This window comes from Alosa pseudoharengus, unplaced genomic scaffold (genome assembly GCF_046254945.1).
Source record: "Alosa pseudoharengus isolate Yale_2024_CS ecotype anadromous, Long Island Sound unplaced genomic scaffold, YU_APseudo_1.1 YU_APseudo_1.1_scf_12, whole genome shotgun sequence".
In the NCBI taxonomy this organism is placed as follows: Eukaryota; Metazoa; Chordata; class Actinopteri; order Clupeiformes; family Clupeidae; genus Alosa; species Alosa pseudoharengus.
In genome coordinates this window covers 8,235,732-8,262,083 of record NW_027468587.1, presented here as the reverse complement: position 1 = coordinate 8,262,083, position 26,352 = coordinate 8,235,732, and the positions used below count along the sequence as shown (strand labels likewise).

The following is a 26,352-nucleotide window of genomic DNA, read 5'->3' as shown; positions in this document are numbered from 1 at the left end:
TGAAACCTTTACCAAAGTAACACTTTATTAAATTGTTATGATACACCACAGAGATACAGACATAGTTATGGGATGAACATCAGCTGCCGTTAAGGCCAGTCCAATGGGCAAATACAGTGCTGCTTCGCATCAGTGACATTACAGTACATCGATTTACAGAACACCAGTGTCCTCAGTCATTTACTTAGTAATCTTAAAAAAATACTTAATAATCCACCAGCTCTATTAGGTCCTAATAGTAAAACATACACAATGAAAATGAATGAAAATGAAACATTGGTTGGGACATACATTTCAACTTTATAAAACTTTGGTGATTGTGATTAAGTTTTCAATTTTAACAACAAAAAAAAAGGTCAATGTTAAACTTCAACTTACTGGAGCCATATAAAAATAATGCAGAACATGCTAATCAAAATGAATGCATACCAAATCAATGTGTACACTGAAATCAGTATTACTGCAAAGCTTGTTAAAATTAAAGTATAAAATTGGATTTATGCACATATTCACAAGAGTTCTGCGTAAAACCTGCATATAGATAGAATATGAGTATGTTGCTGGCAAAAGGAATGATGAAATAAGAGGACACCAAATAACTCCAAAAATAACAAATCAAATTATTATCTTTTCAATGAACTGTGGGGCATAAAAAAAAAAAATCATGTTTTCAAAAGCATGTTGCACAATCCGCACACAACATATAGATATACCAGACTTTGAAACAAATCAAAACTGTTCTTGGGAAAAAAAGGGAATGCATACACACACCTAAAAAATAATCTGTGCCACACAGGCTGAAAAATCAAAGGACAACATTAAAAAAAAAATAGGTTGATTCAGCAACTGATTAGTCCCCAAGCTCTCCTGGCCTGTGGCGTGAGTAGTAAGCACAATATGGTAATCATGTTTAAAGTGTGTGATGTACATATGATAATCATCAAACCTGTCATCATCTGTGTTAACTTGGCTTTGTGGCACTGCTGCGAGGCTCCCAAAGTAGCAGCAGCAAGTGTCCTGAAAAGGAGGGGGTGGGAGGGGGGGATTTCACAAGAGATGGCCTAGGAGTTTTGACAGGCCTCTGAGGTCAACATGGTGAAGGGACCCGTATCAGTGGCTAATCTCATGCTTCCACATCATTAAGCTCTGGGGGCATGGGGGACTTGGGATGTTTGCTTTCAAAGTGTTGCTTGAAGGTCTTGGGATCTGGCATCTGAGTCTGAATATGAATTAGGAATTAAGAATCAGTGTTAGATGACTACTCAGCTACTTTAAATATTTAATTATTGTGGTGACATCCCTCGGTATCGTTGTTCTTAAGTCATCTTCTCCACCCTTTATTCTACCACTATTTTATGGCGCTACTTCTTCAACTAGCAACTTTGTCAGTATCAGGCATTTCTATACTGAGATTCTGCAAAAAATTACAAGAGACATTCCCTTGTCTAAACCAAAGATCATGCCCTCATGTCAGATTTATGGCTTTGGATAACACTGCAGCATGCCTCATTCAGCTCCGCTTCTAGTTGTGTCTCATGTCCACAATATTCGACTGCCCCATTTACACTGACATGGTCCGCCTTTATCACTAGCATATACTGTATGCCAGCATATTCAGGGGCTGAACCCCCATTTCACCTCTGTCTGTCAGACAGGAGTGCCACTATATGAGATAAAACTTAAGTGTAAAAAGCCCCATCGACACTGCACCTACTCCAACACTTACTGTGCGTTCACACCAAGAGTGGCTGAGGCGTCCTGACGGAACGGAAGTCATTCATTTTCAGTCATCGTCTCTCAGTGGCGACAGTAGGGGTTTAAGTCATTGAGAGACCTCAGACCAATACAGACCAGCCTCAGACGAGTCCAGGAAGTGACGTCAATTCCGGAAATAAGTACATAATTTACTTTACTCTTTATGGAGAATACAGCGGGGAAAAACGTGTTTTCTTTTACAGTTCATGGAAAAAATAGTCACATTAGGTAGAAGCTTTTTATTATTATTCGTAATTTACATTTATTTATTAAATAATCGATCGCCACTGACTGTCCATGTGATCTGGCAGAGTCAGCTGGGAGGAGCTTGTGACTCACGCATAGGGACTCATGGCAGATATTGCACGAAATTTTGGTTTATGGCTATCGTTTAGATGTCCTTCCTATTCATTAACATGAACATGATGACTGACTAAATAAATTACTATGATGTTTAATGTAGGCATACATTTAACAAGTCATCATTATATCGCATCAATTAAGTGTTTTCTGTAGGTTAGGCTCCTGTGTGACATGCTTTACACTACAAACGTGCAACAAACGTGAACAGGCTATCAACACGTTTGCAGTATCACTGTTGCAGAAATCACATACAAGAAGGCATCCTCTTGATTGTTTGTACATTTTTGCACATTCCAACATAAGGAAGCAGCATGAGGAAACTTGTCCTTTTTCTGCCTTATTTTTCTAACTACTTTTATGAGTCTGCAGTATCACTGAGTACAGCTGTTACAAGAGGGTCTGGCGTCCCTTTGTTATGATGCACTTCCTGCGACACAGTCATTCGTCTCTAAATGACTTAACTCCCTCTCAGTGGCGAGCAGAGGCAAAACTGCTCATTATCATTTCAATGAGATACTAGCCTGGTCCCTTTCAATGCGTTTACGTTTCCCCTCAGCCACCAGGATGGCGGGCCAATCAGCAACAAGAGGATGACGTTAGTTTCAAAATCAAAAGTGGTAGCAATGTCTGCAAACATAAAAAAATTGCAGTCGGAAGAATGCATAAATTTATACAGCAAAGGTAAAAATACATTGTTTCCTGACTGCCAATGCAGTTTATTATCAGTTTGTAAAGGTTAGGCAAACACTAGGAATCCCTGATTAAGATCATTGGTTAGACTGGACCAATGATTTCAAAAACGGTTTTCAGACACGTCCTTCGCATTATATACGGATCTTTGCCAAACGAATGTCCGACCCTTTGGGTGATTCAGATATGATGCTTACATGCGGACATTATGTGTGAACGACACCGACGCACATGAACAGAATCTCTGCGTGGTTGAACACGCACATGAACAGAATCTCTGCATGTTCTTCGCTTTATTCAGACATGAGCTCATTTACATAATGTCCATCCAAAATACTAGGTGGGGAGTAGCCAGAATAAATCTAGACGCCCCCACCGGTCCCATTGTGTACGCACCGTTAGTGGGACATAACTTAACTTAGTTATTTCAAATTGAACATCAAACCAAAGCCATATTCAGAATTATATAGACTACAGCTTAACATATCCGAGATGATTCCTTATAATAGACCTATATAAACTCACACAGCCAAAACCAGCAACAGGGCAACATCATGTGTCACTGTCTGCATTGTTCAACATTAAGTGTTGTTTGGACCTTAACATAACAGGCATTATATCATGTGTTCATTGTGACACCCATCTTCCTCTGACTTCAGCAACAACAACTTAATAGTTCCAGCCCCTGTTTCAGCCTGTTCTATAAATCCATCAATAAACTAAGCTGATTAATATAAAACAGAAAATGATGGATAAAATGTTGATCAGTGTTCAAAACCTAAGATGACATCTTCAAATGCCTTGTTTTGTCCACACACAAAAACACTTCATAGAGCAGTAAGTACAGCTGGAATCCGATAATTCTCTCCTTAAATATTACTCAAACTGATTAATTGATTACCAAAATAGTTGTTGAATGGCAAATAATCGAATAGTTAACAACAAACTGATCAAATGTTGCATCCTACATACTAGACGTTGCCCTAATCCTTAAAGAAAAATGGACATCCTTTACAAAGATGCTGGTTACTACAGAGAGTTCATACCCGACACACAGTGCAAGTGTAGACAAGGGCAGCCTTAGCTGCTGCCTTCTGGTCGTGCCCCTTGGCTTTTTTAATCTCCGCCTGTTTCTTAGCATTCTTCTGCTGGGACTGGATCTTCTGGTGCCCACGAGCCATGGCTGGTACCTGGTATTGCAAGGCAAGTCAGTTCATAAGGTTTCCCATTAGTGTTACACATAGAGGAAGTACCTAGAAGAGCTTGATATGATGGTTGTAAACCTCTGGAGCCAAGTATGAAGATACGCACAGCTGTAGGACTGTTAGGAAGTGCTACTCTGACAGCAGTCAGGCAAATTAATCGGACTTTGTTCAAATAAAAAAAATATAATAATAAAATGATAATTGTTGTGGAGGGACACAAAGATGACCAGGATCAATAGACAAGACATGCATGGGCACAGCACAGCCAAATATCCATGGCAACTACGTTACTGCAAGAACTGAGCATGAAAGGTAAGCTTTTTTACCCCCTCATTTTACAAAAAGAAAGCAACCCCATCCTTTCAGTACAACCAAAGGTTGCTCTGATTTCCCTAAAATGACTATTTGGACGTTCAAAGAATAAGCCACCTTCCAAAGTGGGTTACTTGAAATTTTAGGTCACTAGGAGAGAGCACATCTCTGACATTTCCCCGAAGAAGGCCAATGTTGAGAAGTAAAAAAGGTTCGGGAGGAGAAACAACTGGGTCATTTAACAGTGAGAAATATAAATTGTGTGCTGGTAGAATCTTTCAGGGAGAATCATAGAGACAACTTGAGCATCTGTAAAGATGCATGGGCAGTAGCCTAACCAAATGGCCATGCATTCGTTTCTACAGCGAATAAGTTAGTTAACAACATTTCCATCACTGTTATTGTTGTTATTAGTCTGATTTATAACTCAGCAATTTTATGGGTACACAAACAGAAAAGCAAGTAGCTTAACAGTCGTAGTTCTTATCGGCCGAGACTACTCAGCTGAAGAACTATGGTTAGCAATGGTTGTTTCAGTAACGTTATCTGCTTATATAGCTATTTAGTTAACTTAACCATGTATCTCTACATCATGTGCACAGTGGTTTTTAAGGACAATCATCCTAATGGATAAACACCTTAGAATCATTGACTTTATTTTGCAAACATAACCCGTAAATACATAGTTTTGTATAGCCATAACTAGGTATAGAGTTGTTTTAACTAACGTTAGAGCTAACACACTAGCTGAGCCAGCACCATGCAAGACAATAAGCCGATATGACTCAAATCAGCAGATGAACAGAATGTAGATGTAATCAGATTTGACGTCCACTGTTCAACGATAGTGAAGACAAACTGCCAGTAGGCCTATATTTATTTCGATAACTCACTAAAAGCAGAAACATCAATATCGCTTAATTGTGTATTGTTCACTAACGTTATTGTTACTCAAGATTAGTGTTAGCATAACTAGACGCACTTGGTTGGTTAGCCAGTAACTCTAGCTAACATTAATGATGAGGGATTCGGCTGACGTTAAATACTAACAACAAAGATAGAGATATAGTATAGTCAGGTAGCTAACCTCTCGAAATTACTCTCTTACCTTTAGCAGTATGTCGCTTAAGTAGCAGCTCAAAAACGTGCCACTCTATATATTCAAAAAGTCTGTGTTTTCTTAGCAGCTCTGACTTCCTAGCTACTTGGGTAACAATTCCAAGCTAATATGGCTTTGGGTTAGCTAGCTAGTAGCCGCACAGAGCATGCGTGCTTTGATAACCCCTCCCAGTTTACTGGATCAATCCAGTGTGGAGGAACAAATTTACCGTGACAGAGGATTTTGATGCAACAGGTAACTGCTGCATGTGATCCTGATGGACAAATCCAAAATCAAACCAACAGCAGAATATGATTTTCAGTGGGCCTAATTTTATTATTATTCCATTATTATTCCTATAGTGGCAGAAGTCTATTTGTGACAGAAGTCTATTTGCCTAGTGGGGTTTATTGAGCCACTTTAAATGGTGAATTTTCTCAGTTCAGTGCTTTTGTTTGAAAATGTCTTCACATCAACCTTGTCAACTTAACTAGAAGTGGAAATTATATATCTTGATAGAATATACATCTGGTTTTATATATCTGGAGGAGCAATAAAGTGCAGCACTGTGCACCAAATGTTGATCCCTGACCAACACCATGGCAGACTGTCTGAGTATGACCTCAGCCCACCAACGGAAGCTGCTGTCTTTCAGTGAGGCGAGATCTGAGCAAGATGAATGCCAATACCTCTCATCGAACACTCTATGAAGAATCAGAGAGACGTCCACTAGATTATGGTAAGAAATTTATTTCCACAATAGTGGATATATCAGTCATCTAGAATTCTTTGAACTCTTAATATATACAGTACAGTATGAAATAGTAAAACTGTGCAGTATTCCATTGAAAGCAAAATCAAACCAAAAGAGTGTCCAATCACAATCCAGTATATTTTCTGGTTGGAATATTGTAATCAACCATCGGAACTTTCGAGGTATTCCTCACTATCATCCTCTTCTCCACTTTGTGTTTTGTTTACCACCATAGAGTTCTCATTGCCAATGATGACATACTCCATATGCGAGTCCTGCACCTGTATATGGTGAGGTTCTCCAGAGATCTCTGCTGCTCCCTGCTGACCAGATATCGGAATGCTTCTCACAGTATCTGTTTAGAAAAAAGTTACATTTTATCCTTAACACAAGTGATATTCGCACCTGTAAACATTTGTATTTGAAACAGGCCCTCACTGAATTAATTCAAATCATTAAAGTACATACAAATACATAAACAATGTATCCTATAGACCCTTTCAACTACATAAAATATTGTGCCTTCCCATGGCATTTCCAGTGGTACAGAAAATGATTAATAGTAACTAAGGGTAAAAAAAAAAAGCTTTAAAGTTGACAGTTTATAGAGCACTACGCTAAAGCCTGATACATTTTCATTACAACTTATCTGCATTGATTTTGAACAATAAAACTGGAAACCCAATAGGAACGGATTGAAAGGGCCTATACTTAGGGACAACATTAATGTGATAATGTTCAATCCTCACCTTGTAAGCTATAGTCTTGTCTCTCAGCCACAAGATGCTCCTGTTCGGTGGAAATTATTTGGCTACTCTGGTTCCCAATGACACAGTGAGTCAAGTTTGAGTTGTGAATGTTTATGATGTAGGCTGGTGTGTAAGGAGTACACTTCTTCTCTGGAGAGGAGCAAAATTGAGAAGTGGACTTTTCTGTGTAATCTCCGGGCATCACTGCGGAGAAAAGTAAACACTGTTTAACAATGACCTTTAAGAGTGAAAGGGGCTCACCATAAACACCCACACTCACACCTGACTTGTGTAAAGAGTCTGTTCAGGAGGTGAGTCATGTGCGCATGCAATCACAATAACTGTTGACAGATCAAAATGGTCCTCTAAGGAAAACATACCTGTAGATAGGTAGTTTCTGGATGGCTGTTCATCAATGTTTTTTGATGGTGTGGATACAGTATAGCCTGGATAAAAGATAATAAAGCAGTTAAATAAAGTAGTAACAAATCAGTAATTTTCTGTCTAAAGCAGAGTAACCCCACTCTCGACCCTTACGAAAAATGAAAAACAAAAACTATCGGAATCTTCCAGTGGTTAGGTACAGAAATATTATAGTAATCTTATAGTAATCAGAAAGCAGAAATATTATAGTAATCTTAGGAATACTATATGATAGGAATCTTATCTTGGGCTTGGGACATACTATAGAAGTGCTAGACTGTACTATAGGAACACTATGAGGGTAAGGAGGTAGGATATTAAAGAACATCATAGAAGTATTAAACATAGAAGTACCATAAAACTACAGTAGAAATGTTACAAGAGAAAAAATTAAAGCTATAGGTCCTTGGCCTACAATATTCTCAATGGAAAATGTGTCAACTTATGCAGAAGAGTAGATAAGTTGCGACATATCAGGGGTACCTGTTAGTTTCTCAGACAGATCCGGATTACAATGTGCCAGGCATTGGTAGAACTGCAAGCATGCATGCCGACCTTTCCGTAAGACGATCTGAAGTAGTTGGGAGGCTTTTTGCGTCCCTGTTGGTTGAGACGTAATAACTCCAACTTCATGATTTGTAATGGTCCGTGTATGGAACAGGTAAGTTGTCATCTTTTCCACTAAGCAGGGTGGCAATGACTGACTGAGAGTGAACAAGTGACTTCTTAATTGCTTCTCTGTTCGAGAGGATGATGTCAACACACACACACACACACACACACATGCAACGAGAGGGGGGATGTCTTAATGAATTAGTCACAACAAAGTAATGGCATTATGTTAGGTATATTTTCGGTCCTAACGTTACTGTCTATGTAGCCATCTGATTCAAAGATTTCTCTTAGCCTAGTGAACACCAGATTTCTCAAATCTTCAGTCTCAACGAACATGACAGTCTGAGTTCACCAGGCTCAGTTTCAACCATAGACAGTAAGGGTCTCAACGAACAGAACAGGTTCGTCTGGGTTCACCCAGAGCCCTTATTAGACATTCTATGGTTCACCCAGGCTAACTCCTTGGTAAAAGCTAGAATTGGAAATTAGCAAAAGCAGCTAACGTTCTAATGCAACGTAGCTTGGCTACTTACCAGGGGGAACAACGAAGCCACTTGTGGGTGCGTTTACTGTTAGATCCATTTATGAGCGTCAATGCCACAAAGAAATCCCTGTATTTAACTAATTCATTAACAGTTTAACCAGAGACGTTATTAACGAAGACTTCGTTTTACGGTTTAACCCTACAGCCTAGCCTACTATTGATATATTGTAGTTTTGGGAGGGACTTGGAAATGTCTTCTTCGGAAAGTCCCTGCCATGCCTGCGCGTACTGTAGATGTACTTTCCCGTGGTTGTCTTCTCTGATCTTCTCCGTGTGTGGTAGCTGACCAATGCTTTTGTGTGAGGTCATCAAGAAATATTCTTTTCCAAGATACCGGTAGATTCAATTTAATAGCTGCCTGTAAATAATATAGGTCTACCAGCCGTAGACGGGCTCTGGGTCTACTCACTAACTGAAGTTGCATGTTCAGACGAGTGCAAGGGGGAGGGGTTACGCAGCCTCACGCAGCATCCACTGGCACGAGCTCACCACTCATTGGTCACCGTCATCCTAGGCGGATCCATTATTCCTGCACCGAGAAAGATGCTAATTCCCTGTTGAAGATGTCGTTACCGGTAGCTGAAGTATATTGAATTCGAACCTGCTACCAACAAATTTTAGAGGTGAAGAGTCAAAATTGCAACATGAAAATTTGGAGTACAGAACATATATTCAGGTAACGTTAAGTAGCTTACCAAAGCTTAACCTGATACTGTACATTATGATGAAACTGTCATCTTATTTGCAGGAATAAATCAGCTAATGCTACTCGAACTAGCGACATACTAATTATTGTCATACTTATCTTTCTGATTGCTGAGAAAAAAAATAATGATAGATAAATGTGTTTCAGATTCCTTGAACAATAGTGCTATTGGAGGGTGAATACTGCTTGGCGTTTTACTAATGATCAATAACGTTACCAAAATGTGAAACATACAGATGTGAGGACGTAGAGGCTAATGGCACTGAAGTTATCTTGACCCTTATGCTAGATATTGTGGGATAACATTATGGTCAGAAAACTATGGCATTGCACATCTAATGTGGTCAGAAAGACACCGAGAGACAGGAAGTAATCAGTGCTGATTCAACATCTAGATATTGTCAGTGATTGTAATCCTGACACCGCATAGAGGCTAGTCTCCTTGGTATCAAACATCTATACAAATACGTTTAAATGTGTGACATAATTTAAACACTGCAGAAATATGGCTAAATAATAGCTTAACTGCCTTATAGACAAACAATTGTAGTAGGCTTATACAAATGTCAACTGTATTAACTCTAATACTATACTGTATAACACTAAAATGAGTACTGTCTGAAAAGAATGTGGTGAGAGAATATTATGGCAAGGACATAGCCTAGTTTGCGAAAAAGAGCCCGTGAATAGAACTGATGTTTAAAAGAGTCTGGGGATCTAAAGACAGGTAGAATAATAAGAAGGGGACAAAGATGAAAGAGCAGGCAAGGATAGGATAAAACCAAACATAAAAATAGGAATTAGAGGACAGTGAAGTAAGTTTCATGTGCAGAGAGAATAGATATCACTTCAAATGACTAAGGCTACAGTAGTACACAGAATAACACACAAGAGTGACTGTAGCCATTGTTAGTAAATGCATTATAACAGGAAGAGAGGATGAGAACGGATGACTGGTAGCCGACACCAATGTTCACCAACACCAATGTTCTCTTTTGTGTTCATAGCTACCCTTGGGAGACGGTGATCAAGGCAGCCATGAGGAAGTACCCCAATCCCATGAACCCCAGCGTCGTGGGAGTGGATGTCCTGGACAGGAAACTGGACACAGACGGTCGCCTTCACAGCCACCGGCTGCTCAGCACAGAGTGGGGCCTACCGGGCATCGTCCGAGCGGTCAGTGTCTGGATAGTAAGGCGATTTGTGGCCTGTCAGTGAGAGTCTACGATTTCTCATGAAATCATTAGATGAAGTAATTTAAATCTTAAATAAAGTAACTTAAATGTTTCAGATAAAATCTTTTTCATCACGTTATTAAAGCATTTATTTAACATTATAAGCACTTCACCTCAAGATCTTATAATTTCCCTTTATTTTTAGTCAGAAATACGTATGCCCCAATATGGCATTTATATACTTTACAGAGGGTGCAACTACTATATTATAATCATTCGTTTATTGACACTACAGTCTGCTTTTAGTAGAATGACAATGATAATTGCTGAGTACAAATAATTTGTGTTGAAGCACACATCATTCCCTTCAGTAGTAAGGACTCCATCATGTCTTTTTTTACACTTAAGATTTTGGGGACAAATCGAACAGTAACCTATGTGAAAGAGCTCTCCATTGTGGACCCCAAAGACAAGAAAATGGAACTGTACTCCACAAATGTGAGTGATGTAGCCTAAACAATGCAGCCAGTTTGCCTGTGTTCATTCCAGGAGGACTGTGTGTAACATTACAAACTCAACTACTACTCAATTGCATGGGTGTGGCACATGTAAAAACACAATTGCTGGAAGATTTCCCTTCTTTACAGCTAACTGTACACATTTTGTTCACTCTTCAGATTACTCTGACCAATTTTGTGTCCGTTGATGAACGTCTCCTTTACAGACCTCACCCAGACAACCCTGATGTGTAAGACATATGAAATCACTTCACTGGGGACATCTCTAGCTGTTTTTTTGTGTCTGTATAGAACAATGCTAAAATGTTGTTTATTTCTGTATAATGATGTTTTTTGCAGCACCATTCTTACACAAGAGGCCATAATCACAGTGAAAGGTGTCAGCCTCAGCAGCTACCTTGAGGGCTTGATGGCCCTCAGCATGTCTGCCAACGCCAGAAAGGTACTTCACAAGCCTTTACCCCACAGTACTTTGGCATTATTTTTGTTTTTTTCCTGTGGTGCCATTTCATTCTGCCAACATTCTGAAAACATGTCAGTTTTGCAAGCAGAAGAGTGAACTGAAACTGAAGCTCATAAATGAAACTCACCACAGCTCAGTCATCCCCCTGACGACATACGACGTGTGGACATTTTTCCTTTGTTTAAAAAGAGGAAATGGGGGATTCATAGAGAACCTCTCATGCTGTGATTGTATAGGCCACCGCTACCGCAGGTTCTCCTTCTGTTTTCCCCTCCATGGCCACACACTGGACATGCAGCTAAATTTGGCTTTCGAAAATGTAATTATGGACTCACACACACCAATAAATCCAAAAAAGGATCACTTTTGCCCAGATGACGCAATCAGTCCAGCTGTCATGTAGTAGTGACAATCCAGAAAACTGTGACGTTTTTAGAGGAAATCTTTATGCCCAAAGACACTGGATACTAGTAATGGGAAGGTGGGCTGAGTGTAAGAGGGGAACCTCCCCTCTGTGTCTTCACGCACTTTGGAAGTCCCTGGTAAATTTGGATATGAGATAATATACAGTATGGTGGTGACTGGATAGTTGAATAATGTTTAAAAAATCTGAGGCACTCAAAAAATACCTCTGGCCCCAGCTGTGGCGCGACTAGCTGGGGCACCTGCACCGTACGCCGGCGACCCGGGTTTGATTCCCGCCCCGTTGTCCTTTCCGGATCCCACCCCTGCTCTCTCTCCCACTCGCTTCCTGTCATTCTTCACTGTCCTGTCATTAAAAGGCATAAATAAAAATAAAAAAAAGCCTCTAATCTCACATTCTCACATGGATATTCAGTTAAAACATGCCTAAGATAGTGCTGTGGACTGATTGTACGACTGCTTTGCTTTTTGTGTTTGCTGTAGGGCTGGGATGCAATTGAGTGGATCATTCAAAATTCAGAACGGGAGAAAGTTCCTCTATGTGACCTGTGCTAGACATGGGTAACTGAAGTTCTAATTTTATACTTGACTTCACTTTGCATATAGACATGAGATCTTTTCTTGATTTGACTGTATACATATAATATATTGTGGTTATGAGTGTGTGTGTGTGTGTGTGTGTATGTCTGTGAGTGTGTATGTGTGTGTAATTTTTGTATTTGTGTATTCTCTGTCCTCCTACTTCCTTCATTTGCCTGCAAAATAACCATTTGTGTGTTTGGGTGTGTGTGTGTGTGTGTGTGTATGTGTGTGTTCCCTTGTGTGTGTGCCTTCAGAGCCTTCCACCAGAAGCCAAGGAACTTCAACATTAGCAGAAGGACAGAAGCACCTCCAGATACCACAGCTAGCCTAACCGACTGTAACTTGCCTCAGTTCTGCAGAAGTGCACTCCGAGTAAACCTGTGGAGCTCATGGACACTGGACTTGAGTGTGTGAGTGCCACTTCAGTCCCATGGAGATGATTTTTACCAGATTCTACCTTCAGGGAGTGGCAGAGGGGGCAGTAGGCCATATTTGAACCACCGACGCTGCAGCCTGATGTTATGAGCATCGTGGATCACAGTTCTTTAAAACAAAACATTAGGAATTTCAAATGAAATCACTGATACATCTCTTTTTAAAAAAAAAAAAAAAAAAAGGTACATTCCAGTATGTTCTCTGATATTTTGTGGGCATGATTTTCAGAACAGTTACTGATACCAAAGATTCTAGAACAAAGCTCTGTTCTAGAATCTTTGCTGATACATTGTGCAGCACAATGGTTTTCTTCAGCACTGACACCCAGTTAGTTTCTATTCATAATGTGTTACATCTCTGGCTTTCGTCAGATTTTAAAGGGACTTTTTGCCACTTCTGAACAGCTATGCATGCCACACTGGCCAAATGTTGTTTTGGTTTTGGCCATGCCGTCATTGCTATCATTGCTATTGGTTTTTATTTGATTTAGCCTCATTTCAGACTTCCAAATTTCATATCAAATTGCAGATTGCAGCCATAAAGTAATCAGGCTATGCATTAGATATCTTAGCTATTCAGAGAATGTATTCTGAAGTTTATTTTCATGAAGAGGTATGCGATCATTGTGCTGTGAAGTGACAAAATTAATATGGAACAGTATGTAGCAACATTGGATCGTTCTGACCAAGACACATCCAGCCATTTTGAAGTCTAATACAAACCTGTCTTATCTGTGTGGCCATTTCAGACTCAAAGCAGTGCCATTGGTGCACTAGAATGGACTCATACACCAAGGTAGATTATGATAAAATTCTTTGTACCTAATCTGATATGAATTTTAATCACTTGGAAGACATGCCATCACATTTGTGTAAATGAAACAGTGGAAGTTCAGAATCACTGGGTATTGATAGAGCACTGGTACATTTTGTGTGCTCAGAACAGAATTTACTTAAAAAAAAAAAAAAAAAACGGCACAAGCCTGAGCTTGTGATTTGAACCTGTGGGCTCTTCTGTTGTTTAATGGTCAGGTAAATGAATCACACTTCAATGCTATTTAGGAGTGGTGTTTCTGTTATATTAATGGTTTTCTTCAAGCCATGCAGTCTGGTGCGTTGTGGAGCCTATAGGGAACAGCTGCTAGTGTAGCACAAAGCAGGCAGCTATAGACAGAACAGCAGCAGGATGAAGTGTTTTGTCAAACCAGCGGTTAGAACCAAAGATTCTAGAGCTCTGTTCTAGAATCTTTGATTAGAACGTCCCTCGCGCCTTTAGCATCTCAGTGAGCGATACAGACACAGAGCCTGGTCTCTTCCACTACTATCCAGATTCACCCATTTGGTGCTGATGACCATCGTCTAAATGGTCAGAATGTCTCCTTTTTACTAATGTGAAGTAAATGTGTTTGCACTTTCAGAACTAATGTTAATGTAAATTGCTAAATCTAGATCAAAGAACTTTCCATCTTCAACTATTTATTTGCCAATATGCTGTCTATAGTCCATAAAACACAGAGGATTAGCACTTTATTTTTGTTTACATGCTATGCACAGTTATGGTTAGAAGCTAGTGGTACAGTTATTGCTACTGAAATGTTTATGTTTACTTTATGTTGATTCTGAATGGCACTAAGTCTTAATATATGTTTGGTATTTTATATTTATGTTGAAACACTGAACTGTTCTTTATCAAAACCAATGTTGAAACTGGTTAATGAAATGACTGCTGTTTTTGAAAAAACTTCTGACAGTAAAGCAAAAACCTCTGAAAGCTCTCTGCCTCATCTTGTCAGTAACATTGTTTCACCTTTTTCCAGGATAGAAACCTGCTATGGTCAAAGCAATACGAGACATTTTTTATCCTTGTAACCTTAAACCCTGTATTTGATGCTAAACTTTGTATCATTGGAGAGGAATATTCATTGCTCTCCTCCAGTAGAGGGCAGAAGAGTCAAGGTTGAATTGTGCAAGTAGCTGCAACTCGTCAGTAAACACTGTACGTCACTTCAGTTCTATGCCAACATGTTTGGCCTGAAGATTAAGTGCTTAGTAGTTGGATACAAGTCCAATTTCAACTGAAGACAAAAGAACACAGAATTGAATGTTTTCAAATAATTTATTTCACAAATAGCCCCCATGACACTCTTTAGTAATTTCTCATTGCATATTTAAGGAAACTCCTGTGCATTAATGCAGTTGCCGTCTATAATTAAGTTTTGCTTTTATACCACGTAATACTGTTCAGTTAATAACAACGAGAAAACAGAAACGATTTGGGGTATAATTCTGCATCATGCATGTGGCCACCAAGACTTTGTCAAGCATTAAGTTGTAAATATGCTCTCTATAGATATTCCTAATAAGGAGGATGGTGGCCCTACAGCCATGATCTCAAAGTTGTCATAGTCATAGTTTTTATAACTTGCTTATAAAACCAACAAAAAATGGAATTTCTCAGGATTATCTGCGATACTTTCAGGCACTTAGTGAATCTGTTATTTAACAGTGTACAAGAACTCCTGTCATTCCCAACAAATTAACACATTCATACTCAATAAGAAAAGTATAAAAGTGAAAAAAGAAAAACACAAAAGTCAATTAGAAAAGTATTGCACGCATCATATTACAAGGCCCTTTTTTGGTAAACACCTATTTTCTCTTACAGACACACACACACACACATCATGCTTATACTGACTTCAAAACCACACTTTCCTTTCAGAATATCTGGAAACGATCTGTTACTCAAGTATTTGTTGACTAAAACACCTGATTCCATTCAATTAAATCACTTCTTGAAGCTACGGCAAAGGAAAATCACTTCTTGGTTAGTCCATAAATTCCACTTGTTGAGGAAGATACTGTGGTATCAACACAAAATATCTCCAAGACAAAATTGCATCTTCCAAGTGATACATTCTCTTATCGTTCTATTTCACATTCACTGTATCTCATGTCTCTCTTCCCACCAGTGAAAACATAAATTATATAATACATCTGTCCCCGTCCCCCCCCCCCCTCCCCCATCCAGGCCTTTTCCCCTACCCAGTCTCAAGGCATCCAGGAATCCATTGCACTATTGACAATATATACACATGCTGATGGCAGACTTCCCCCTCAGAACTTGAAGAGATTGATGAAGCCCTGCGGAGATACCGGAACGCAGCAGCTCTCTGCATTGTTGGCTGTGCATGGGTGGTCTGTGTCCTGGGAACAAAATAATGACAACAACAAAAACAACGCTAAAGTTAGTGGACTGCTGCACATTTCCCCTACTTACTATTTTGCTCAAAATAAGCAGATGCTAGTTTAACAGCAGAAAGTCAGTTTGCCTGCATGAGATTGCTACTGTTACAGCAGAATCACGCATGTGAAGTTAACCTGGGAGTTGAGATGGCTGGTCTGAATGTGTGTCGAGCGTGTGAAATTCTCACCTTCCAGAAGAGGATGTGGCAGTGTGTGCAGAACTGCAGGGTGTCGCTGTACTGCTCCTTGTGAGGGTAGCACCTGCTCATCTTGAAATACATCTTCTTCCATTCTAGGTGGCCTTTATCAGACACCATTAGACGCTTGCGGATCTGCACAGAGCACAAGAGAGGAAATGAAAATTGCGATCCAACAACAGAAGCTGTTCTAAAAGATCAAACTCGCATTAACGGGTCAGGTGAAATCTGAAACCAGAATAGTCTACAGCTGACGACATCTTCCAACCTCAAAGCGGTAAATAGCATCAAATAGCTCTGGCTTGTTTGGATAGCTCGAGAACTATGCTCCCAAACATCTGGAGTTAATGGAGCTTCAGTTGGCTGGATGGAAAGGCGCTCAGACCTGAAACGCTCTCTCGCACGAGTGTGTTTCAATGGCGGGACTAACCCACCAGCCCAGCTACGGGGGGATCTTACCTGTCGGTCTGTGAAGTGGTACTGGCACAGGTTCTTCCACAGCAGCCGGTCCTCTGACATCACCCCGAGGTCCGGGCACACCTGGCCGAGGCTGACGATGTCACGCCCGTCGGAGAGGCGCCGCATGATGTCGAGCTGGAGGCTGGCAGGAAGGTCAGTCAGGGTCATCCCTGTAGTGGTTGGCTGGAGGGGGAGACAAATTATAGTATTCAGTCAAGAGTTTCAAATCATCTGCTGTGGCTGGTGAGTGTTTGATGGTTAAGAGATCGAGATATTTCTTTTCCTTCATACAACAATTATGTAAACAGATAGAATATACTTCTAGACTGTATGACTGAGAAGTCGCTAAAAATATTTATTCCTACTTTAAAACACCAGTGAAAGTATGCCATTAAAGTAGGGTGACCCATGATCCATGGCTATGGCACCCAAACTCTGCAGGCCCCGAGGAAGCTTCTGCTTCGTGCCAGGGGCCTCTATGAGCTTTGGCACTCACCCTGTTGATCTGAATGTTGTCCAGCTGTTGTTGCCACTGCAGGATGTTCTCCATGCGGTGCACCCAGATATTGATGTTGCCCACCAGCACCGACTTGCCCATGTCTTGGACCAGGCCACACAGGGACACGTAGAGGGTCTGCAGGAGCTCCTTAATGGGCCGCACGTTCTGCTGGTCATCCAGAACTGGGAGCAGGAGAGAAGGAGGCACGTTAGCATAACACAGCTCAAGACAACGGAGCTATTAGCAAAGAGGGTTGAAGCTTTGGTATTTCATAGCAGTATACAAAAACCAAGAGGTTATGAAGCCATAATCATGATTTAACTTCAATTTAACTTTAATTTAAAATTCAGTACTTTTTGGTTTAGTTTTGTATTAGTTTGTATTCAATATTGTATTCGTTTGCTAGCCATTGCATCATCTGAGACAACATCTGACAACACGACACTTTAAACACAATAGCTGCCCAGTGCAGTGTTCTTTTAGAGATGCAGTTACTCTCAATGTTGTCTGAGTTAGCAAGTTATATCGCTTTGTAGTATAGCCCTTCTATACATAGTGCCATTTTTGTGTCAACAAGCAAATCCACAAAATATTTCACACTCTTTTAACAACCCTCATATACCTTTCAGGCATGATCTACAAGTAAGTCTTATATGTTTCCCATAACAACCTTGCTCTTTGTTTACCTCAGGGAACATTTAGTTTACAATACTCTGCAGAGATCTGTTTGCTCTCAAAAGGGTCTTCATTCCTTCCAGTCAAAGCAATTATGAAATTCTCCAGCCATGCCAGCCACACTGAATGACTCTGGTAAGCCACATTTGTCCATGAGTTGCAAATGAGTTTGTTTGCTATGATGGGAGACCCATCGACTTGCCTCATGGTTTTGATTTGCTCACATGTGATTCATGAGGGAATACGTTTCGAAATATAAAGCAACACAAATGAATAACTATATTTTGGCATGTTTTGCCATCATTATCAACCCTGAATGTCAAGTGTCATTCATGCAGCCCAGTTGTGGCAATACATGAAGAGTTCAGATGCAAGAACAGTCCACCTTCACAAATGTGCAAAAATCATGTTTTTATCATTAATCCCAGGTCATTTCTATCAAATTGCAGTTTGGTTATAAAAAAATAAATCAAGTCATCATAACCCACAGCATGACTGATAATAATAGTAATGATAATAATAATTATATATATTTCTGTAAACTCAACACATATGAACTCTTCAAATACATCAACGAACACTCAAAACTCAAGGAAAGATAAAACAACTGAAAAAGGACAAAACAAATGGAGAAGGACAAAACAAATGGAGAAGGCAATCCAACTGGGAGGCCATCGTCCTGAGGACACGGGGCCTCTGCTCACCTTTCTGCACCACTCTCTCCAGGATGTTCATGTAGTTCTTCTGTGCCACTCCGCTCAGAGACGGCAGCTGAGACTTGGCAATCAGCTCCAGCAGCTGCACAGGGACACACATAAATTTCAAACGCTGTCAGATTCCAGACTCGCTGTTCTCTCATCATTTACTGAGCTTTGTTTCTCTTTCAGACAGGCCACTTTTAAAACAAAAAGACCCAGTGGAGTTAAAAAATCTCTTCACCATTTAGTGTGTGACCTTTCTCCTTGAACCAAGAAAAGAGAGGTAAACTCAGGCTTAACTCCAACAGAAGTTATTTTTGTGGTCGTTTGGAGAACCTAGCATGAATTTACTTCATTGCAATACTGAATTTGAAATAATAATTGTTACTTATTTGTAGATTTAGCTGCACTGTATAAGTTTATTACTAAATGAACTATATGAATTGAAAAAGAGGTTAAGTCATTAGCCTATATATTGTAGACAGCTTTCATTTTGCCAGCACAGTTCAGTGAAGGGAGGATAAGAGGCGGGAGGAGAGTGGACTGGCCCAACAGCGGACAGGGGGTAGCCTGAGTGACATGCATGCAAGGGCATGTGACTTCTCAGCCACTGCGCTGACATCATGGAGCAACACTGGCAACCACTTGACCCTGAAACAAATGAGCAAAGTCCACCCCCCCCCCCCACACACACACACACACACACACCCACCACCCCCCAGCATAACACTGGGCCAGATCTGGGATGAACAGGTCCCGGTCCGTTCCACACACAGTGGCTATTGGGGCTGGTGGAACATTGCGTCCTCACAGGCAGCCATCATGTCACCTTGGTGTTGTCTCGGCAGCCGCTGTTTGGTTTCCATCAGCCACCACCAGGTGCTGAACCCGAGCCAAAGCGCTGCACTGTAAACACTTTAGTGCACTTGCCGTCACCATTCACAAGTATTTCTTCCAGTTCACCCTCCTTTTACGTAACATGTGTTTACTTGCTCGGTACCATGTGACCCAAATTTGCTCGGGACTGTTATGATGTCTGTGAGATGACTACCGACACAAAACAAAATGGCACAGTAGTGGGTCACATGTTGCCGGAGGTTCACAACAGGTGCTGGGCCACTTACATGCATGGCACACCGTGCCCCACACCACACCGACAGCATCTAGAAAGCTCTGAGTCTTGCAGCAAGAGGGGATGGCTTTTTCCACTCTCATTAAAATCTGATCCTTGTAACTGAGAACACTTTGCACCGGTCACTCTGCAAAATACCAACACACAGCTTCCATTAGGCCAGACAACAGACTACGCAGCACCGGCAAACCTGATACCTCTGTTGCCATGCTTCAACAACTGGAACACAGGGCTCCTCTTTAAAGCCTACAGCAGGGACAAGTCCCAACAAATTGTTCTCACTAAAACAGTTGTGTTTCTGAGTCTATTTCACCTTTATGCAGAGGTAAAGATGGTACAACAACAAACAAAAGTTTGGCACTAGAGGAGATCCAGCCAGAGAAATGCGACAGCTACAAGCGTCATGCACTCTGTCTGGTGCTAAATATATCCTCTAAATAAAAACAAATGATTCATCTGTATGACTTGTGTTGAAGTAGAGGCTCTTTGTTTTGAAGACCCAGAGTAATGGATGATCAATAAACAAGAGGTCAAAACACTGGACAAGAACTCATGACAAGACACTTTTGTGTTTGTCTAGAGACTTCAGGCTTGTGAATCCCACGACGTGGTTACGTATGACAAATAAATAACTGCAACTCGAGACTTGGGGAGTTTATAAAATGGGGTTATGCTGTGTGTGTGTGTGTTTGGGGGGCAGGGGGTGATGGCTGAGTCATTTGCCTTCCCGGTCTAGTTTCATAAACCCCCTCATGCCTAGCCCAAGCTCAACCATCTGCCACCACACTGGCTGATAGTAACCCCTTTCTCTTTCCTCACATAACAGGTTGAGTAGACCTGCATGCTCTTTGCTCTTTATGCTCCCAAACATGTGGTCAAAGACTACTTCTGTATTCATTACTTCCCCTAGTGCTACATGCTTTATTACCATACCATAACATTTCTGAAACAAAAATAGGCTGAGGCGCTTTCACCTTGAACTCATTGAGTGATGCAGCAATATATGTTTGATTCCTATGTCTTCAGTGAGATCTTCACATTTTAAAGGGCAGGACCAACACACAGAGGAACAAGCGCCTGTGGGCCACCCTGGGGTCAGAACATCTCCACAGGCCGCCTCTTGTCTGGAGTGCAGTGATAAGGCCCTGAGATACACACCCATGGAGTGGGCTTTAACTCTTTCAAATGGCAAGTGACAGAGAAACAGCTCACGACAGGCTCCACACATACATGCTCGGATTCTAAAGTCTTTCTTTACAATCTTGGATTCTAACATTCTAAATTCTGAAAGGCCCGAGTCAGACTCACCCTCACAACGTAATTGAAACGCCGGGTGTCCCTAATGGCACTGCAGAAGTCCAGCCGATTGAAGGCTTCACCCAGAGTACAGTATCCATGGCGCTAAAGGAGTTATGAACAAGCACATTCTGTTTTAGTCATGGATCCAACTCATGTTTCAGTATTACTATAGATATACACATATACAATACATGTAGACACACACATACAGGTGACAACTTTACATTACCTCTTTTGTGCTCCCTTTATGTACATATATCCATTTGTCTTTGTAGAAATCTACATTAGTAAAGACAAAAGAAAAGGCATTAATGTTGTAATGTTGTAGGCATTTAATAATGTAAAATATAGTGATCTTAGTCGAAGATGTGCCACCACTTACAGGGAATTTTGGTGTTGTTGTTTAGGAGGTCCTTCTTTCTTTTCTTAGCAGCCACATCATAGTTCAATGAGAGCAACAGGTTCTCTTTGTAATAAATCTCCTCTTTGGAAAAGCTATAAGACACAACAAGACAAGATTACATGCATACCACACTAACATTACATGTAGGTTATACTAGGTTATACTGGCCTATTAAATCCTTCCTTCCTGGATTTCTGCCAGAACATTTAGTTGATTATTGGCCCATAGGCCTATGAGTCAAAACTGCTCTGTTTCCTCTAAATAAATCCACTGGCTTTTTTTTAAGTGTTATCCCCGATATCGGGAGTTTCACATGAAAAACTACAGGCCCTCTTCCGTTTCTGTTCTATCACTGAAAATAAATCATATCCTACAGCAAACCCCTGAATCCATTAAAGATACGTAGTAACAAAAGGACAATAATAAACCTCACTGCTGTTGAAACTTATAAGATGACGATGCGTTGTCGTCTGCAGGCAGAGTAGGCTACAAAGGCATGCTTTTAAAAAAAAAGGCATTCAAAGCAGTGCTGCAATCTTGTAATTTGAAACGACTGGTAGACGTAGCTAATAAACTATTCACCAACATTCCTTTTTTAAGCCAAACTTAAGTGTTGACCTTGATCTCTTGGCTAAATGTGCGCAAAAACACCACATTACTGCCATTAGGTAACGCCAGGATGCAAGAAGATTAAGTTTGCGATTCGGTAGCAGTTAGAGGTAGCCTACGTCTCATAATTGCTATTATAGATGTTCTGTTCGCTTATAGCTCTCCAAACTACACATTTATATAATCATTAGGCTAGGCTATCATTATGTCACCGACTACGGTCAATAACATAGGCTACATGTGCTCATCAGGTAAATGACCACCAGCAGGATGCGTTCACTGACCTCTTCAACTCAGAAACATTATTATTTTTTTCGTCCTGAGAGGATTTTTTCCATCCCTCCTCTGTTTTTACCCAGCTTTGACCAGGTGACCGCCAGTCTTGTCCAAGAAATGGCATTTTCGAATTGTTGTGACCGGCGAGAGGAGTCAGTGAATAAATTAACTAAATAGAATATTAGCGTAAGCTTAGGCTATTTCAATAAAGCGCTGAATGTCTTTTGTTGTTAAGTCCTATATGGAAAATGTTCTGATGTTGAAAGTGCGCAGCGGCATTTTTATATGTGGTCTGACAATCCGGAAATGTGTTCCCACCCGCCCACTTTGGAGACAGCCCATCAACACGTGGCTTTGTTTATCATCTTCCACAGTATTGCAAAACGTCTCTAGAAACATTATCACCCCAAGTCGGTTCACCCTCTTCCTAAATAACCCTCATGCAGTCTTGTGAACGCTAACCAAGTGATTTATCCTTGTTGCTGTTTCAGCTTTGTGTGGTCAATACGATTTATGAGGAATATAAGAGAAACGTATCAACATTCCAAAACTCACTCTTTATGCACAGATAATACCCAGTTTAAACCCACGTTTTAATGTAAAAGAATAGCTGCTCTCTTATTGAAATCGCACCAAGAGAGTTACAAATTAACATTAGGTCAAGGCAGATGAGATAATTGTCATAGCCTATGATATAAATTGAGGAAGTAGGTCAGATCCTGATGCACTTTTAAATAAACGTATAAAACAAATGGCTTGTTGGCAACAATGGCAACGTTGTCAACATCCTCCTTGATGTAGCCTAAATAGCCTATGTGATCTGAAGTTTTGGGTGTCTTTCGAAACAGAGGCCAAAGGTTGAGATTGTTTACTGAGCAGTGAGGCAATCAGAGTCATTTCTCTGCAGCTCAGGATGTGATGCCTCAATTCCACAGTCTTCTTCAAGAATACAGGTACTAATTTCACTAAAGTGATATGAACTGTATTCAAATAGTGAGGTGTTCTTCACTTAAAGGGGATGCTCTCTGAGCAGGGGGAGTGAGATGTTGATAAATCATTAGCTATTCCATGGCTGTAAGGAAACTGATTTGGCAACCATAACTACCCCACACCTTCACGTTCAGACACAAACACACCGCACCATGCATTACGTAACCATAGGTGCCACCATGTGATTGTTACTGTGACTGAGAGTGTTCATCTTCACAGCTTTGAGTAGAGGGTGATCATGTCACAAAGACAGGTCAAAAGGGCAAGTCATCTGTATACAATGCTCTTACAGCCTTCTGCTGGACATTTCAGCCTTGAGGTATTTGCATTTGACTGCATGTCAGAATCAGGCCTTAAAACTAATTTTAATAGGCCTATGTCATATATGAGACTGTAGGCGTGATTATCGATGATACAACATGTTAATATGTTGTATATGTTAAAACATATTATTGGGCCTAAACACAATATCATTCAATATAATATAATTAATGCCAGTGACTAAATTGCTGGTGCAATGTGTGGCTGAGGAGTTTGCCAGATGTTGAGAAGTAACGGGCCTCTTCAGCGCCTCTAGAGCAATACTGCCGTGTGACTGTGAGTGCAACAGGCACTGTCCCACCCCCTGGCATCCCCTATAGAGCACCAGCTCACATGAGGGGGTAACTAGAGTGGGTTGGAGCAGGTGGGCAGATTTCGCCAGGGCGACCAGGAGATTGGGATTGTCTCTCTCTCTCTCTCTCTTGCATGGAACTGAAGGTCAAATGTTACACTTGCCTCAGAGCAAGGAGGGAAAATACATCAACAACTGCACAAGTCACGACAGCAGTGGAAAAAAGCTGAGAGGACACTGTCGTTGGTCATAGAGACACTGTGTTCTAAATAAAAGTACACTTGTGACACTGGGAGCAGTTACATGCAAACAAACAACCAGATTTCAGTCTGATTCTATTCTGTACTGTAAAACATCAGGTGAATTATGAAATCAGATTGAAATTCAATAGTATGATCTGTCATACCACCATCATGATTCCAGATTAATGGAATCTGATGTTTATTAGTTTGCATAGCCTGTATACTCTGTATTGTGATAATAATCAGATTGGTTTGCACATGTAAGAAAATTTGTATTGCTCTAATTCCAACTTGATTCTTATGAATGTCATATCAGTGAAGGCTTAGGTAGAGTGAAATCATGCTTAATCTGAAAGAAATCAATATCACAGAAAATTCCTATGAAAATGGCATAGTCAACATTAAACTATCAGGAACTTTGCAAGTCCCAAATATTTGAAACAACAAACTTGCAGCTAGGCGTCCGTCCAGAATAAGTGATGTCAGAGCCACTGTTTAGACTATGGTTAAAAAAAATGACCCACTTTCGTCTCTTTTTTTTATATATATAAAAGAATATCTCCCATGGAAGCCAGCTCATGTGTCCCAGGGATAGTGTTAGTGTTAGTCAAATAGATGCTGGTAAGCAACATTCAACATCATGTGACATTTGTTCTTCTACTAAAAATATCCTTTCCCATGCTATGCCTAGCGTTTGGCCCACAGGAGTGGCTCAGAATGGGGATTTCCTAGACATTCACGCATGGGGCCGAATGCCTTAGAGATGAAAACAAAACCTCACTGGCTTACTCACTCCTCAAAGGATATCTTCTGGAACAAATTGTGCTTCCTCACAGCTATTTAAGAACACTGAAAATGAAAAAAATATGTGTGGCAAATGCATGTGTGAACCTGTCCATAGCATTATTATTAACCCAATGCACTTGTTCACTAGATGAGGTATGATAGATAGGAATTTTAGGCTGATGAAAGCTAAACTACTTAACTAAGTAGTCAAGCAATGATAAAGATGTAGTAGCTTCATGCTATCAATCTTTTGCAGAAAATGTATGAGGAATTCTCATTTGTCTGTTTAGCTGTTGAGGCCACGTGCCAGCCGACTAGTCCTGACTAGTGCCGTCCCGCAGTGATGATGATCACACACCTGTCGCTACTCCTCTCCCGCCATCATTTCATCATTCCCCGAAGCTGGCAAGTGAAATGTTGCAATTTACCCTCTGGGCTGTCACATCTGCAGCCTAGGGTCAGCCACATGATTCTCGGGGTGTAGTGTTCTCTCTTGTTTGTTTCCCGAAATAACCTGGAGATCACCTATAGTTTCCACACACCCCCCACCTCCCCAATTCCCCCATCAACAGCCCTGTCTGTGGCCCCCAGCATTTGCTGAGTAACCTTTGGCATGGAATGTCCAGGCGCTACGGGAATTCTAAGTCAGTTCCAGGTAAGTCATGAACTTCACACATGTGCCCAGTCAGCTTTAGCTGTCACTTGATATTCAACAACTTTCCACACTATCAGAATATGTGATTGTCTGGTATGAACACAACATTGAATGCTGCTATGTAGCTGAAAGACTGATGGCTGTTCAATCTATCTGTTAAACCATAACAAATGTTCCATTTTTCAGAAGCATATTGTGTTATGATACATAGTATACAGTACAATAAATGTGTAGCCTAAATCTGAAGGATTGTTGAACTCTGCTGTTTAAATATGTTTAAACAAATTGATATATTACACAATTGTATACATAGTAATAATAATACTAATACTACTACTACTACTACTAATAATACTAATAATAATACTAATAATAATAATAAGTTGTCTTAATCATAAGGATGCTTACTAGATCAGAGCAGGGGACTGCTGAGTGTGTGACCTATTCTAGTTGTTATTCCATGTGGCCTGGGCATGTTGTAACACCCTGAGCCGGTGTGAGTGAATGTCACTGTCAAGACATGTGAGGCTCACTCCTAGACACTCTCTGGTTTCCTTGAAGGTCACGACACCTCCTCAGTGATGTTTGCCACAATTCTGTCAATGAATTTCACTTTTAAGACTGCAACAACAGGATTTGCTAATATGATAGAGCAAATGTAGTTTATCAATTTATTTGGCTTGTTCAGTAGGAATGAGGCTTCCCAATCATTGGGGCAAGAGAGGCATTATTGCAGTAGATACAAGCCATTCTTTAAATACCC

The 26,352-nt window shown here is 40.5% G+C and overlaps 3 protein-coding genes and 1 long non-coding RNA gene across 4 annotated transcripts; 1 reads left to right on the top strand and 3 right to left on the bottom strand.

Annotated features, from left to right (window-relative positions):
• LOC143118857 (zinc finger protein 706) lies at positions 1-5,567 on the bottom strand. The gene is made up of 3 exons (XM_076279980.1): positions 5,434-5,567; positions 3,855-3,998; positions 1-1,219 (listed from the first exon to the last, which is right to left on the bottom strand). The coding sequence occupies exons 2-3, from the start codon at positions 3,987-3,989 to the stop codon at positions 1,124-1,126; spliced, it is 231 nt and encodes a 76-aa protein (XP_076136095.1). The 5' UTR covers positions 3,990-3,998; positions 5,434-5,567; the 3' UTR covers positions 1-1,123.
• A 587-nt stretch (positions 5,568-6,154) lies between these two features.
• Positions 6,155-8,935, bottom strand: LOC143118858 (uncharacterized). The gene is made up of 5 exons (XR_012986221.1): positions 8,499-8,935; positions 7,834-8,088; positions 7,308-7,373; positions 6,928-7,131; positions 6,155-6,533 (listed from the first exon to the last, which is right to left on the bottom strand). It is a non-coding gene; the product is annotated as an uncharacterized LOC143118858 (long non-coding RNA).
• A 145-nt stretch (positions 8,936-9,080) lies between these two features.
• On the top strand, positions 9,081-14,583 carry prelid3a (PRELI domain containing 3A). Its single transcript, XM_076279374.1, has 7 exons — positions 9,081-9,185; positions 10,223-10,391; positions 10,799-10,888; positions 11,068-11,138; positions 11,248-11,350; positions 12,278-12,355; positions 12,631-14,583. The coding sequence occupies exons 1-6, from the start codon at positions 9,154-9,156 to the stop codon at positions 12,347-12,349; spliced, it is 537 nt and encodes a 178-aa protein (XP_076135489.1). The 5' UTR covers positions 9,081-9,153; the 3' UTR covers positions 12,350-12,355; positions 12,631-14,583.
• Positions 14,584-14,912: 329 nt separating this feature from the next.
• fbxo32 (F-box protein 32) lies at positions 14,913-22,575 on the bottom strand. The gene is made up of 9 exons (XM_076279979.1): positions 22,312-22,575; positions 21,398-21,510; positions 21,245-21,294; positions 21,025-21,117; positions 18,591-18,684; positions 17,209-17,393; positions 16,713-16,895; positions 16,245-16,388; positions 14,913-16,017 (listed from the first exon to the last, which is right to left on the bottom strand). The coding sequence occupies exons 1-9, from the start codon at positions 22,425-22,427 to the stop codon at positions 15,928-15,930; spliced, it is 1,068 nt and encodes a 355-aa protein (XP_076136094.1). The 5' UTR covers positions 22,428-22,575; the 3' UTR covers positions 14,913-15,927.
• Between the last annotated feature and the right edge of the window lie 3,777 nt (positions 22,576-26,352).

Bases quoted from the DNA above. Each gene is read 5' to 3' on its own strand.
- LOC143118857 (XM_076279980.1), bottom strand. From the start codon at position 3,989: ATGGCTCGTGGGCACCAGAAGATCCAGTCCCAGCAGAAGAATGCTAAG. The intron at 1,220-3,854 runs GTATGAACTCTC...ATTCATATTCAG, and splicing joins ACACTTGCACTGTGTGTCGG to ACTCAGATGCCAGATCCCAA.
- fbxo32 (XM_076279979.1), bottom strand. From the start codon at position 22,427: ATGCCATTTCTTGGACAAGACTGGCGGTCACCTGGTCAAAGCTGGGTA. The intron at 21,511-22,311 runs GTCAGTGAACGC...TGTGTCTTATAG, and splicing joins AATGTTTCTGAGTTGAAGAG to CTTTTCCAAAGAGGAGATTT. The intron at 16,389-16,712 runs GTAAGATCCCCC...TGCTCTGTGCAG, and splicing joins ACCACTTCACAGACCGACAG to ATCCGCAAGCGTCTAATGGT.
- prelid3a (XM_076279374.1), top strand. From the start codon at position 9,154: ATGAAAATTTGGAGTACAGAACATATATTCAG. The intron at 11,139-11,247 runs GTAAGACATATG...TGTTTTTTGCAG, and splicing joins CACCCAGACAACCCTGATGT to CACCATTCTTACACAAGAGG. The intron at 11,351-12,277 runs GTACTTCACAAG...TGTTTGCTGTAG, and splicing joins TGTCTGCCAACGCCAGAAAG to GGCTGGGATGCAATTGAGTG.